This window comes from Haliotis cracherodii, unplaced genomic scaffold (assembly GCF_022045235.1).
Source record: "Haliotis cracherodii isolate W230 unplaced genomic scaffold, xgHalCrac1.p SCAF_8, whole genome shotgun sequence".
Classification (NCBI taxonomy): domain Eukaryota; kingdom Metazoa; phylum Mollusca; class Gastropoda; order Lepetellida; family Haliotidae; genus Haliotis; species Haliotis cracherodii.
In genome coordinates this window covers 59,649,979-59,664,505 of record NW_027266341.1, presented here as the reverse complement: position 1 = coordinate 59,664,505, position 14,527 = coordinate 59,649,979, and the positions used below count along the sequence as shown (strand labels likewise).

General features: G+C 43.3%; 1 protein-coding gene across 3 annotated transcripts in view; it reads right to left on the bottom strand.

Annotated features, from left to right (window-relative positions):
- Positions 1-14,527, bottom strand: part of LOC139450188 (translation factor Guf1, mitochondrial-like) — a 33,519-nt gene that overhangs the window by 2,329 nt on the left and 16,663 nt on the right. For all 3 annotated transcript variants that reach the window (XM_071231862.1, XM_071231863.1, XM_071231864.1), the window contains 7 exons: positions 13,399-13,508; positions 12,616-12,743; positions 12,143-12,213; positions 11,691-11,792; positions 9,908-10,041; positions 5,466-5,511; positions 4,663-4,875 (listed from right to left, as the gene is read on the bottom strand). In XM_071231862.1, the coding sequence (XP_071087963.1) occupies positions 4,663-4,875; positions 5,466-5,511; positions 9,908-10,041; positions 11,691-11,792; positions 12,143-12,213; positions 12,616-12,743; positions 13,399-13,508 (804 nt within the window). The remainder of the gene's footprint in view (positions 1-4,662; positions 4,876-5,465; positions 5,512-9,907; positions 10,042-11,690; positions 11,793-12,142; positions 12,214-12,615; positions 12,744-13,398; positions 13,509-14,527) is intronic.

Below are 14,527 nucleotides of genomic sequence, written 5' to 3'. Positions count from 1 at the left end.
ATTCACATGTTTCATTTCAGTACATTTCTACTCTTGAAGGCATAGTTGAAATGTAACAGTTTTAAATTTTGACAATTTAAATTTGTTGTTGCTTTTAAGGTTATCTTAAATAGAGTACAAATTAATAACAAGTCGTGTTTGTTTGTGTGTTTGTTGGTTGGTTGATGCCACACTCTGCAATATTCCAGCTGTGGTCTGTAAATAATCGAGTCTGGATCCGACAATCCAGTGACTGACGTTATGATCTACGCAATTGGGATACCATGACATGCATCAACCAAGTCAACGAGCCTGACAACCCAAACCCATGAATCGCCTCCGACGACAAGGATTGTCGCCTATTACAGCAGGCATGGGTTGCTGAAGACCTATTCTTTTCCCAGATCTTCACGGGTTCATATCTAGTACTTATTAGTACATATCTTTCAGTCAGGCTTGTGAAAGGTTAAGAAAACTAAACCCAAGCACAGCCAAGACCTGAACTAAATAGAATACGTCTAACATTACTTTCCCAGTTCTGTCTACCTACTGAATCCAGAATGAACAAGAACCTAGCGCCATGGGGCACATTACAAGTATGTTTGTTCAAAGATAGTGACTATACAAGGAGAAAGGGAGGTAACTCCAGAAGAAATCATTACAGTGTCATTTTTTTTTCTTTTTACTCTGTCTTGACAAGTTCACTGATACTTTTTGTGAATGGCCTAATAGCAAGTACTAAAACAATGATCGAACCCACTGTCACGACGAAGGCTGGTTCAGGTGCCACTTGTACATTGTGCTCATTGTCACCCTGTACCTTGTACAAGATCCTCTCTCGATTTAAATAATTATGGTAACAGTTCTCAGACAACCCTGTGTAGATCTTTTTGTAGAAAAAATTCAAAAAGCATGACAATTTCAGTACTCTGTTAATATGGGTACAAAGTTTCATAGATAATATATTAAAAAATTAGGATACATTTTCCTGAAATGAACACTGCTGGTTTATCAGTTACGCTCAGGTAATGAAAGTAACCTGTATTTGGGTTTAGTCCAACTTGTTGCCAAGAAAACAGCAAAAGACAACACTTCAGCGTTTAAAAATAAGACATTAATCTTTAATAATAAAATGTTTTGACAGTTTTCCGAGTTTTGCACAAGAAACAAATGCTATGCATATTTGAGTCCAAGTCCAGTTTGTTGCCCTGGAAACAGCTAATATATTATGTTGCTTCATGCATGTGCAAAGTTTTGTAATAAAATAGTAAACGGTTTCAAAGTTATGCCCTGGAAACAAAATGTGATGGACACAGCTAGCTTGACCACCGGATCCCGTTAGTCGCCTCTTACGACAAGCCAGAGACCATATATCGGTATATGGTCTCTGGACGAGCATAGTCGCCTTTTACGGCAAGAATGGGTTGCGGAAGACCCATACTACCCAGGATCTTCACTAGTGGGCCTCTACCACACAAAGCATTATTATCCATGCTTTCATCAAGTAGGAGACATTTTGTTTTAACTTAATTTATCATCCCAAACTGGCTCCCACAAGAGATATCGCTTGGATTAGATCAAGCGATATCTACACTGTAGACATCGCTGCAATGAAATTACATCAAAATGCTTTGCAGACCATTGAGACGTCACTGGTTACCAGGACGTCACAATCAAATGACATCACTAATGGCTCTGCTACTGAAGCTGTTAGCAGTACTTTTTACACCGAAGACACTGCTAATTACTGTCTACAAATTGAAAAAGTTGGACGGATGATGTTGGATTATAAATAAAATCTCACCCTTGTGTCTTTTGATATCAAATATATCAACACTTGTTGATAAAAGTGACAAAAATCCTCGGCAAGCCTCGCAATTTTTCCACTTTTATCATCTTGTATTGATATATTTGATATCAAAAGACACTCGGGTGAGATTCTCTATATATCACGCCCTCGTTACAAAACCAATATGCACATCACAGGTCAGAAATCATGCATGCAATGTCTGTAGCTGGAGTAAAGTTTTTCCTGAGTAACTGATTTTTTAGTGCATTCTGATGCAAGACAATTTCTACAAGACACAGTCCACATATTATAAGTTATGGTGTCTTTAGTTGCCGTATACAGTGTTATATAAGGTTAGCAGAAAAGTATTGGGCCAATTTATTGTGCCATAAAGTTTACACTCTCTGGTATCCATATCACAAATGTTAAAATGAAAACTTGACACAACAGTAGACTGACGTTAAGGGTCAAAGGGAGGCTACTCTTCAAACCACAGTCCACATATTCTTATTAAAAGTTACAGGTCTTGAAGAGTTTACAGCCCATTACACGAGCCATTCATACTACCCAAGCCATTCCCTTCGGCATTTTGGCACAAATTTACATTTCACTTTGGCCTTGGTTGATTTGATATAAAAATTACTATGACTATCATTAGCCTTTACATGTTATCCAATCTCACTCATTACATTGAACGGATGTAGATTCATCTGAATGTTTTCAAAGAAGTCAGTGATTCTCTGAGGTTTCCTTCCTAAGGCGTTTTCACCTTCCCCGAAATCTGACACCGCCACTTAAAATATTAAGGCCACAATAACGATCGGAAAGGTCACAATGTTTGCCAGCATTGCTTATCAGACTTGTGAAAGACCTGTGCAAATCACTGCCAGGCTTAACCAATGAAATGTTTGAAACAACTCATTAAATTCCCCGCTTTTAGGAATATTTCTGAATGACAAGACAGCAAATCACTGCCAAATTCCATGAAATGTGCTATTTATAGACATGAGTTGTTTTTGTTAATGTTAAATGCATGTTTGGTGAAAAAGGACCTCGCTATTCACCACCAGGTTATCTAGTTGCCATCAATAGTGTTTTACTTATCAAGTAGCCCAGGAATGTTTATTTTAAGTGCCAAATATGTGAAAAATGCATAAATTACACAAATACGCAAGCTTCATTATAGAGATACTCAGTCAGTGAGTAAACGTTGTTTTATGCATGTACCAAAGTTGGGTCTGCATGGATCCAGACAGGGTGACACAGCCATCCAAGTCACACATTGTAACCACCAGATCAGCCAGCTTGAATGACCTGACCTGACCTGAAATCCCCACAAAGATGCTGGGACAATTCTACTCACTTCTCTGGCTTACACATTTGGCTAGTACGTCCTTCCTGAGGGCTCGGATGTCTTCTCTGTCTATTTCAGACATACTTACACATTTGGCTAGAACGTCCTTCCTGAGGGCTCGGATGTCTTCTCTGTCTATTTCAGACATACTTACACATTTGGTTAGTACGTCCTTCCTGAGGGCTCGGATGTCTTCTCTGTCTATTTCAGACATACTTACACATTTGGCTAGTACGTCCTTCCTGAGGGCTCGGATGTCTTCTCTGTCTATTTCAGACATACTTACACATTTGGCTAATACGTCCTTCCTGAGGGCTCGGATGTCTTCTCTGTCTATTTCAGACATACTTACACATTTGGCTAGTACGTCCTTCCTGAGGGCTCGGATGTCTTCTCTGTCTATTTCAGACATACTTACACATTTGGTTAGTACGTCCTTCCTGAGGGCTCGGATGTCTTCTCTGTCTATTTCAGACATACTTACACATTTGGTTAGTACGTCCTTCCTGAGGGCTCGGATGTCTTCTCTGTCTATTTCAGACATACTTACACATTTGGTTAGTACGTCCTTCCTGAGGGCTCGGATGTCTTCTCTGTCTATTTCAGACATACTTCCACATTTGGCTAGTACGTCCTTCCTGAGGGCTCGGATGTCTTCTCTGTCTATTTCAGACATACTTACACATTTGGTTAGTACGTCCTTCCTGAGGGCTCGGATGTCTTCTCTGTCTATTTCAGACATACTTACACATTTGGCTAGTACGTCCTTCCTGAGAACTCAGATGTCTTCCCTGGCTAGCTCAGACATACTTACACATTTGGTTAGTACGTCCTTCCTGAGGGCTCGGATGTCTTCTCTGTCTATTTCAGACATACTTACACATTTGGCTAGTACGTCCTTTCTGAGGGCTCGGATGTCTTCTCTGTCTATTTCAGACATACTTACACATTTGGCTAGAACGTCCTTCCTGAGGGCTCGGATGTCTTCTCTGTCTATTTCAGACATACTTACACATTTGGCTAGTACGTCCTTCCTGAGAACTCGGATGTCTTCCCTGGCTAGCTCAGACATACTTACACATTTGGCTAGAACGTCCTTCCTGAGGGCTCGGATGTTTTCCCTGGCTAGTTCAGACATACTTACACATTTGGCTAGTACGTCCTTCCTGAGGGCTCGGATGTCTTCCCTGGCTAGTTCAGACATACTTACACATTTGGCTAGTACGTCCTTCCTGAGGGCTCGGATGTCTTCTCTGTCTATTTCAGACATACTTACACATTTGGTTAGTACGTCCTTCCTGAGGGCTCGGATGTCTTCTCTGTCTATTTCAGACATACTTACACATTTGGCTAGTACGTCCTTCCTGAGAACTCGGATGTCTTCCCTGGCTAGCTCAGACATACTTACACATTTGGCTAGAACGTCCTTCCTGAGGGCTCGGATGTTTTCCCTGGCTAGTTCAGACATACTTACACATTTGGCTAGTACGTCCTTCCTGAGGGCTCGGATGTCTTCCCTGGCTAGTTCAGACATACTTACACATTTGGCTAGTACGTCCTTCCTGAGGGCTCGGATGTCTTCTCTGGCTAGTATGTGTTTGCCGACTGCTGCTTGGATGGTGATGGTGAACAGCTGGCGAGGGATGGACTCCTTGAGGCGGGCACACACGCCCCTCGACATCATCCTGGCCTTCGTGGAGTGACAGATCATAGCCAGATCCTCCACGGGCTTACCGTTCAATAAGAAGTCCACCTGTAACACAGAGATCATACAACAGTTTGAACCCAGTGGGTGAGAGTGTGGACGCAAGCAGGTCTGAACCCAGTGGGTGATAGTGTGAACACCAGCAGGTCTGAACCCAGTGGGTGAAAGTGTGAACACAAGCAGGTCTGAACCCAGTGGGTGATAGTGTGAACACCAGCAGGTCTGAACCCAGTGGGTGAAAGTGTGAACACAAGCAGGTCTGAACCCAGTGGGTGAAAGTGTGAACACAAGCAGGTCTGAACCCAGTGGGTGATAGTGTGAACACAGCCAGTCTCAACCCAATGTGTGATAGTGTGAACACAAGCAGGTCTGAACCCAGTGGGTGATAGTGTGAACACAAGCAGGTCTGAACCCAGTGTGTGCTTGTGTGAACACAAGCAGGTCTGAACCCAGTGGGTGATAGTGTGAACACAAGCAGGTCTGAACCCAGTGGGTGTTGGTGTGGTTTCTGTCACTTAAACCTTGAAGGTCAATATTTCTGGCAGCTTAACAAATAACACAAGCAACAGTGTACTGATGAACAAAATGTTTGTGAAATGCTGAAGGTAATAGGTGTTGGAACAGCAAGAGTTACCTACCTTTGTGAGACTTGAACTCTCATACCCAGCATCCTCATAGTCGAAACTGAAACACAGCAGTCACACATGATAGTTAGTTTGTTTGTTTGTTTGTTTGTTTGTTTGTTGTTTAACGCCGCACTCAGCAATATTCCAGCTACATGACGGCGGTCTGTAAATAATGGAGTCTGGATAAGACAATCCAATGATTGACATCATGAGCATTGATTCATGGAATTGGGATACGATGACACGCATCAACCAAGTCAGCAAGTATGACCACCCGATCCCGTTAGTCGCCTCTTATGACAAGCATGGGTTGCTGAAGACCTATTCCAGCGCAGATCTTCACGGATTTATTACAGTTATGGACCACAAATGTAGGATATAACACACAAGTCACACATTACGGTCATGGATCACACCTGTGAGATAAAACACCTGTCACACATTACGGTCATGGATCACACCTGTAAGATATAACACACAAGTCACACATTACGGTCATGGATCACACCTGTGAGATATAACACACGTCACACATTACGGTCATGGATCACACCTGTAAGATATAACACACGAGTCACACATTACGGTCATGGATCACACCTGTGAGATATAACACACAAGTCACACATTACGGTCATGGATCACACCTGTAAGATATAACACACAAGTCACACATTACGGTCATGGATCACACCTGTAAGATATAACACACGAGTCACACATTACGGTTATGGACCACACCTGTGAGATATAACACACGAGTCACACATTACGGTCATGGATCACACCTGTGAGATATAACACATGAGTCACACATTACGGTCATGGATCACACCTGTAAGATATAACACACGAGTCACACATTACGGTCATGGATCACACCTGTGAGATATAACACATGAGTCACACATTACGGTCATGGATCACACCTGTGAGATATAACACACGAGTCACACATTACGGTCATGGATCACACCTGTGAGATATAACACATGAGTCACACATTACGGTCATGGATCACACCTGTAAGATATAACACACGAGTCACACATTACGGTCATGGATCACACCTGTGAGATATAACACACAAGTCACACATTACGGTCATGGATCACACCTGTGAGATATAACACACAAGTCACACATTACGGTCATGGATCACACCTGTGAGATATAACACACGAGTCACACATTACGGTCATGGATCACACCTGTGAGATATAACACACGAGTCACACATTACGGTCATGGATCACACCTGTGAGATATAACACACGAGTCACACATTACGGTCATGGATCACACCTGTGAGATATAACACACAAGTCACACATTACGGTCATGGATCACACCTGTGAGATATAACACAAGTCACACATTACGGTCATGGATCACACCTGTGAGATATAACACACGAGTCACACATTACGGTCATGGATCACACCTGTGAGATATAACACACGAGTCACACATTACGGTCATGGATCACACCTGTGAGATATAACACACAAGTCACACATTACGGTCATGGATCACACCTGTGAGATATAACACAAGTCACACATTACGGTCATGGATCACACCTGTGAGATATAACACACGAGTCACACATTACGGTCATGGATCACACCTGTGAGATATAACACACGAGTCACACATTACGGTCATGGATCACACCTGTGTGATATAACACACGAGTCACACATTACGGTCATGGATCACACCTGTGAGATATAACACACAAGTCACACATTACGGTCATGGATCACACCTGTGAGATATAACACAAGTCACACATTACGGTCATGGATCACACCTGTGAGATATAACACACGAGTCACACATTACGGTCATGGATCACACCTGTGAGATATAACACACGAGTCACACATTACGGTCATGGATCACACCTGTGAGATATAACACACAAGTCACACATTACGGTCATGGATCACACCTGTGAGATATAACACAAGTCACACATTACGGTCATGGATCACACCTGTGAGATATAACACACGAGTCACACATTACGGTTATGGACCACACCTGTGAGATATAACACACGAGTCACACATTACGGTTATGGACCACACCTGTGAGATATAACACACGAGTCACACATTACGGTCATGGACCACACCTGTGAGATATAACACACGAGTCACACATTACGGTCATGGACCACACCTGTGAGATATAACACACGAGTCACACATTACGGTTATGGACCACACCTGTGAGATATAACACACGTCACACATTACGGTCATGGACCACACCTGTGAGATAAAACACACAAGTCACATGTTACGGTTACGGATCACACCTGTAAGATAAAACACATGAGTCACACATTAGGGTTATTGCAGTGTTAATTCTAGTTGCTAATGCCGGCACTGGAGGCCAACAGTGACAGAACACTGACGTCATCTTACAAGCTGGTAGCACACAGGTAACGAAGGCAGATATACAGTAAGGATTAAGTTGTACACACGGATTGGATACAAATTAAAACAACAGAACAAGCTGATTACAAGCAGTCGGGGCGGTGATCCTTGGTTAAAGCGTTCGCTCGTCACACCGAAGATCCGGGTTCGATTCCCCACATGGGTACAATGTGGCATCTTCGAAGACTGGACCACCCATGACTGGACTTTTAACACCAGCAATATATACTCTTCATAAAAGAAACAATACATCACGATTGCAACTGGGTTTATTTTTCGAGTTTAGATTTCATAAATATTATTGCTGTATAATATGCACTTTACAAAAACAGGCGCAAAGACGTCTGGGGTAGGTGGAAAGTCAGTAAAGATTATTGACTCCTCGAGCTGCTATCACCTCATGGCAGCGACCAACCATAGACACGGGTATGTCCTGACACTCCTGCTCTAGCACCACAAACAGTTCCTGAAGTGTCTGTGGCAGTGGTTGACGTTGACGGACGCGGCGATCCAGCACGTCCCACAGATTATAAGTAGGGCACAAGTCTGGCGAGCAGGCAGGCCAGGGTAGCGTAGGCGCGTTGTTATGACGCAGAAACTTTGTGCTAACATGTGCGACGTCGGGTCTGGCGTTAACCTGCTGAAAGATACCGCCACTGACGTTGATGAAGGAGACAACGTGGCGCTGCAGTATCTCGTCTCAGAGCACCATCCCTCCTCACAAAAGCTGTCCAGCCTCCGTGATGAATGCTTCCTCACCACATGACGCTTCCCCTCCAAAACGATCCATTTGCTGAACGCAATTTTCAGCCTAACATTTGTTACGACATTGGTACACACGGGCAAGTCCATCAGTACATCTCAGCAGAAAACAGGACTCGTCTGTGAACAGAGGCCATGTGACTCTCTGACGACACCACTGCAGACATTCATGGAGGTGATGCGGCATCAGGATGTTACGCAACACGGGTCTACTGGCTAGAATACCAGCTGCTCTCAGACGATTTCGAACAGTCTGATCCGATATTCGATCAGTCCTGGTACTTGTGAGGCTGTTGACGTCACTGTGATGAAACGGTCCCGCAGGTGTCGTACCTGGATGTAGTGATCTTGGCCAGGCGTTGTAATGCGAGGTTGTCCAGACCTTGGCCTGTCAGGAACGTTGCCAGTGGTGTTGTAACGTCTCCACAAGTTAGAGATGGTCAATCTGGTCACACCCATCACCTGCACCACATGCAATTGCAATTGCATGCTGCATGTTTATGGCATTGCAGCTGCATTTGGGCGAATTGCTCAGTCGCAACGTCACAACATTACGTTTCAGGCAATCTGCATGTTTACTTGAAAATCTAATGAATTTTGATGATTACTTTTCCACCATACAAAAACGATCCGGTCCAGTGTCATCAAATTTATGCATGTATAGTTTCTTTTTTTTGAAGAGTATTTAATGCAGGTTGTCATGTAGTTGCCTACAGTTCACATGTATTATTGATGATTCTCCCTGCAGTGTTTTATTCTACAATTAACAACTCCCACTCATCGTTTATGTCTTAATTAAACCAGAATGTCCTGATGTTTGAGGTACTTTTCTGGAGGTGACCCAGGACCTGATGAAATCAAGACCCCAAAGTTCTATCCTTAATTACTAAAAACAATTACACAATTACAGAAGCACAGAGTGTCAAACATCTCTAACATCAGTTGTAGTGCCAGCAAACACAACAAGCAGGCCCCTGTACCGGGCGCGAGCTAGGCATTTAAAGAGTGAGTGAGTGAGTTTGGTTTTACGCTGATTTAGCAATATTCCAGCAATATCACGTCGGGGGACACCAGAAATGGTCTTCACATATTGTACCCATGTCGGGATTCAAACCCGGGTCTTCGGTGTGACGAGCAAACGCTTTAACCACTAGGCTACCCAACAGCCCCAGGCATTTAAAGGATGTGAAGTGGCAGGAATAGAGCACAGTGGTTGTTGTGGAGACTGAGGAAGGCTACTACCTGGCGAAGCCTGATGTCAGAGACTTGAGATGATCAAAGAAGTCGACAAGGATCTCATTCAGCGGGAACTTCACCTTCATCATTATCCTCTTGTCATCGATGTACGTCTGGTCCTTGATGATGCCACGGCGGTCCTTTCAACACCAAGATACATAGGCATTGTATGTCTATTACCACACACAGCGATGTGTAACATAAGTCTATTACCACACACAGTGACGTGTAAAATAAGTCTATTACCACACACAGACATGTAATATACGTCTATTACCACACCCAGTGATGTATAATATAAGTCTATTACCACACACAGTGACGTGTAAAATAAGTCTATTACCACACACAGACATGTAATATACGTCTATTACCACACCCAGTGATGTATAATATAAGTCTATTACAACACCCAGTGATGTGTAATATAAGCCTATTACCACACACAGTGATGTGTAAAATAAGTCTATTACCACACACAGACATGTAATATACGTCTATTACCACACCCAGTGATGTGTAATATAAGTCTATTACCACACACAGACGAGTAATATGTCAATTACCACACACAGACGAGTAATATGTCAATTACCACACACAGTGATGTGTAATATAAGTCTATTACCACACACAGTGACGTGTAAAATAAGTCTATTACCACACACAGACATGTAATATACGTCTATTACCACACCCAGTGATGTGTAATATAAGTCTATTACCACACACAGTGACGTGTAATATAAGCCTATTACCACACACAGTGATGTGTAAAATAAGTCTATTACCACACACAGACATGTAATATACGTCTATTACCACACCCAGTGATGTGTAATATAAGTCTATTACCACACACAGTGACGTGTAATATAAGCCTATTACCACACACAGTGATGTGTAAAATAAGTCTATTACCACACACAGACATGTAATATACGTCTATTACCACACCCAGTGATGTGTAATATAAGTCTATTACCACACACAGACGAGTAATATGTCAATTACCACACACAGACGAGTAATATGTCAATTACCACACACAGTGATGTGTAATATAAGTCTATTACCACACACAGACGAGTAATATGTCAATTACCACACACAGTGATGTGTAATATAAGTCTATTACCACACCCAGTGATGTGTAACATACGTCTATTACCACACCCAGTGATGTGTAATATAAGTCTATTACCACACACAGTGATGTGTAATATAAGTCTATTACCACACACAGACAAGTAATATGTCAATTACCACACACAGTGATGTGCAATATAAGTCTACACACACAGACGTGTAATATAAGTCTATTACCACAAACAGTGATGTATAAGATAAGTTGATTACCAGACACACTGATGTGTGATGTGTAATATAATAATATGATAATATAATAATATAATAATATAATAATATAAGTCTATATAAGTCTACACACACACAGATGTTTAATATACGTCTATTACCACACCCAGTGATGTGTAATATAAGTCTACACACACAGATGTGTAATATAAGTCTATTACCACACACAGTGATGTGTAATATAAGTTTATTACCACACCCAGTGATGTGTAATATAAGTCTACACACACAGATGTGTAATATAAGTCTATTACCACACCCAGTGATGTGTAATATAAGTCTATTACCACACCCAGTGATGTGTAATATAAGTCCACACACACACACACACACACACACACACACACACACACACACACACACACACACACACACACACACACACACACACCATGTAATATAAGCCGATTACCATACAAAGAGATGTGACGCTGCCAAGGTAGGAGTCCGGCATCAAGATGGTTCCCGTGACAATAGGTTCCTGGAAATCTTCAATAATGGCAGTATCTGGTAGCTGTAGCATCAAGAAAACAAACATAAAGTTTTCCTCCTTTGAAAGCATTACATAACATAGAGGCTACCTCTGTACTTGAAACTAACGTAGTGAGTTATCTAAAGGCTGTTTGACAAGTCTTGCCTGGCAGGTTTGATTTAAATTATTCACTCATCAGGAATGTTTGGGGAACTATTCAGTGTTGTACTGGAAGATCAACTCACCATGCATGTTTGGGGAACTATTCAGTGTTGTACAGGAAGATCAACTCACCAGTCATGTTTTGGGAATTTTTCAGTGTTGTACAGGAAGATCAAATCACCAGGAATGTTTGGGGAACTATTTGGTGTCGTACAGGAAGATCAACTCACCAGGCAAGGATTCAACAGCGTTATTTCCGGGGCTCCATATTTTTTAATGTTCTTGGCACCCGAAATCTTCACTGGAATGAAAAGCAGACAGCTCACTATGATGAGCATACAATGGAAAAACACTAGACAGACAGACATCCAGAACACAACCAGACAGACAGACAGACAGACAGAACACTGCCAGACAGACAGAACACTACCAGACAGACTGACATCCAGAACAACCAGACAGACAGACAGAACACTGCCAGACAGACAGACAGACAGACACCCTCAGACAGACAAAACACTACCAGACAGACAGACACAACACCACCAGACAGACAGACAGAACACTACCAGACAGACAGACACAACACCACCAGACAGACAGACAGAATACTACCAGAGAGACAGAACAATACCAGACAGACAGATAGAACACTACCAGACTGAGACAGAAATGCAATATGTAAATCATTTTTATATCTCACCTTTGTATGGAACATTTGGGGCGGTGACAATGATGGAGGCATTGTATTCCTGTTCCAGTCTCTGGTTGAAGACCTCCATGTGCAGCAAGCCAAGGAAGCCCAGCCTCCAACCTTGCCCTAGTACTGGACTGAAACAGGCAGGTCAACACAGCTGACAACAACTCATAACTCTAACAAAGCTAATCAAATGGACACAGCAATGATACAATCACGCTACAGAATATGACATGACACACACTTGGTGTTGATGTGAGACACCTGTGTTGATGTGAGACACCTGGTGTTGATGTCAGACACCTGTGTTGATGTGACAGACACCTGTGTTGATGTGACAGACACCTGGTGTTGATGTCAGACACCTGTGTTGATGTGACAGACACCTGGTGTTGGTGTGAGACACCTGGTGTTGATGTGAGACACCTGTGTTGATGTGACAGACACCTGGTGTTGATGTGAGACACCTGGTGTTGATGTGAGACACCTGGTGTTGATGTGACAGATACCTGGTGTTGGTGTGAGACACCTGGTGTTGATGTGAGACACCTGTGTTGATGTGACAGACACCTGTGTTGATGTGACAGACACCTGTGTTGATGTGAGACACCCGTGTTGATGTGACAGACACCTGTGTTGATGTGACAGACACCTGGTGTTGATATGAGACACCTGTGTTGATGTGACAGACACCTGTGTTGATGTGACAGACACCTGTGTTGATGTGACAGACACCTGGTGCTGAGGTGAGACACCTGTGCTGATGTGACAGAGACCTGCACAACTCACCTACTGTCAATGTTGATGGAGACACTGGAGTCGTTGAGTGTCAGCCTCTCTATTGAGTTACGTAGAGCACTGTATTCTGACTGGTCACTGGGATATACTCCTGCAAACACCTGGAATGTTCATGTCGGAAGTTTACAAAATGTTCCTGATAGTCAACAATAAACAGTACATCATTTTATGATACAGAATGTGTTGTGTAGAACACAAAGCCAGGCACAAACTATCTAGGCCTAGCTGGTTTAAAGTCACTGATCTACCTACCATGGGTCTGGCGGGTTTATAGTCAGTCTGGCTGGTTTAAAAAAAGGCAGAGGGGACACGGTTCTACCTACCATGGGTCTGGCTGGTTTATAGTCAGGCAGAAGGGACACGGTCGTACCTACCATGAGTCTACCTGGTTTATAGTCAGGCAGAAGGGACACGGTTCTACCTACCATGGGTCTGACTGGTTTATAGTCAGGCAGAGGGGACACGGTTCTACCTACCATGGGTCTGACTGGTTTATAGTCAGGAAGAGGGGTCACGGGTCTACCTACCATGGGTCTGGCTGGTTTATAGTCAGGCAGAGGGGACATGGTTCTACCTACCATGGGCCTAGCTGGTTTATAGTCAGGCAGAGGGGACACGGTTCTACCTACCATGGGTCTGACTGGTTTATAGTCAGGAAGAGGGGTCACGGGTCTACCTACCATGGGTCTGGCTGGTTTATAGTCAGGCAGAAGGGACACGGTTCTACCTACCATGGGTCTGGCTGGTTTATAGTCAGGAAGAGGGGTCACGGGTCTACCTACCATGGGTCTGGCTGGTTTATAGTCAGGCAGAGGGGACATTGTTCTACCTACCATGGGTCTGGCTGGTTTATAGTCAGGAAGAGGGGTCACGGGTCTACCTACCATGGGTCTGGCTGGTTTATAGTCAGGCAGAGAGGACATTGTTCTACCTACCATGGGTCGGGCTGGTTTATAGTCAGGCAGAGGGGACATGGTTCTACCTACCATGGGTCTAGCTGGTTTATAGTCAGGCAGAGGGGACACGGTTCTACCTACCATGGGTCTGACTGGTTTATAGTCAGGACGAGGGGTCACGGGTCTACCTACCATGGGTCTGGCTGGTTTATAGTCAGGCAGAG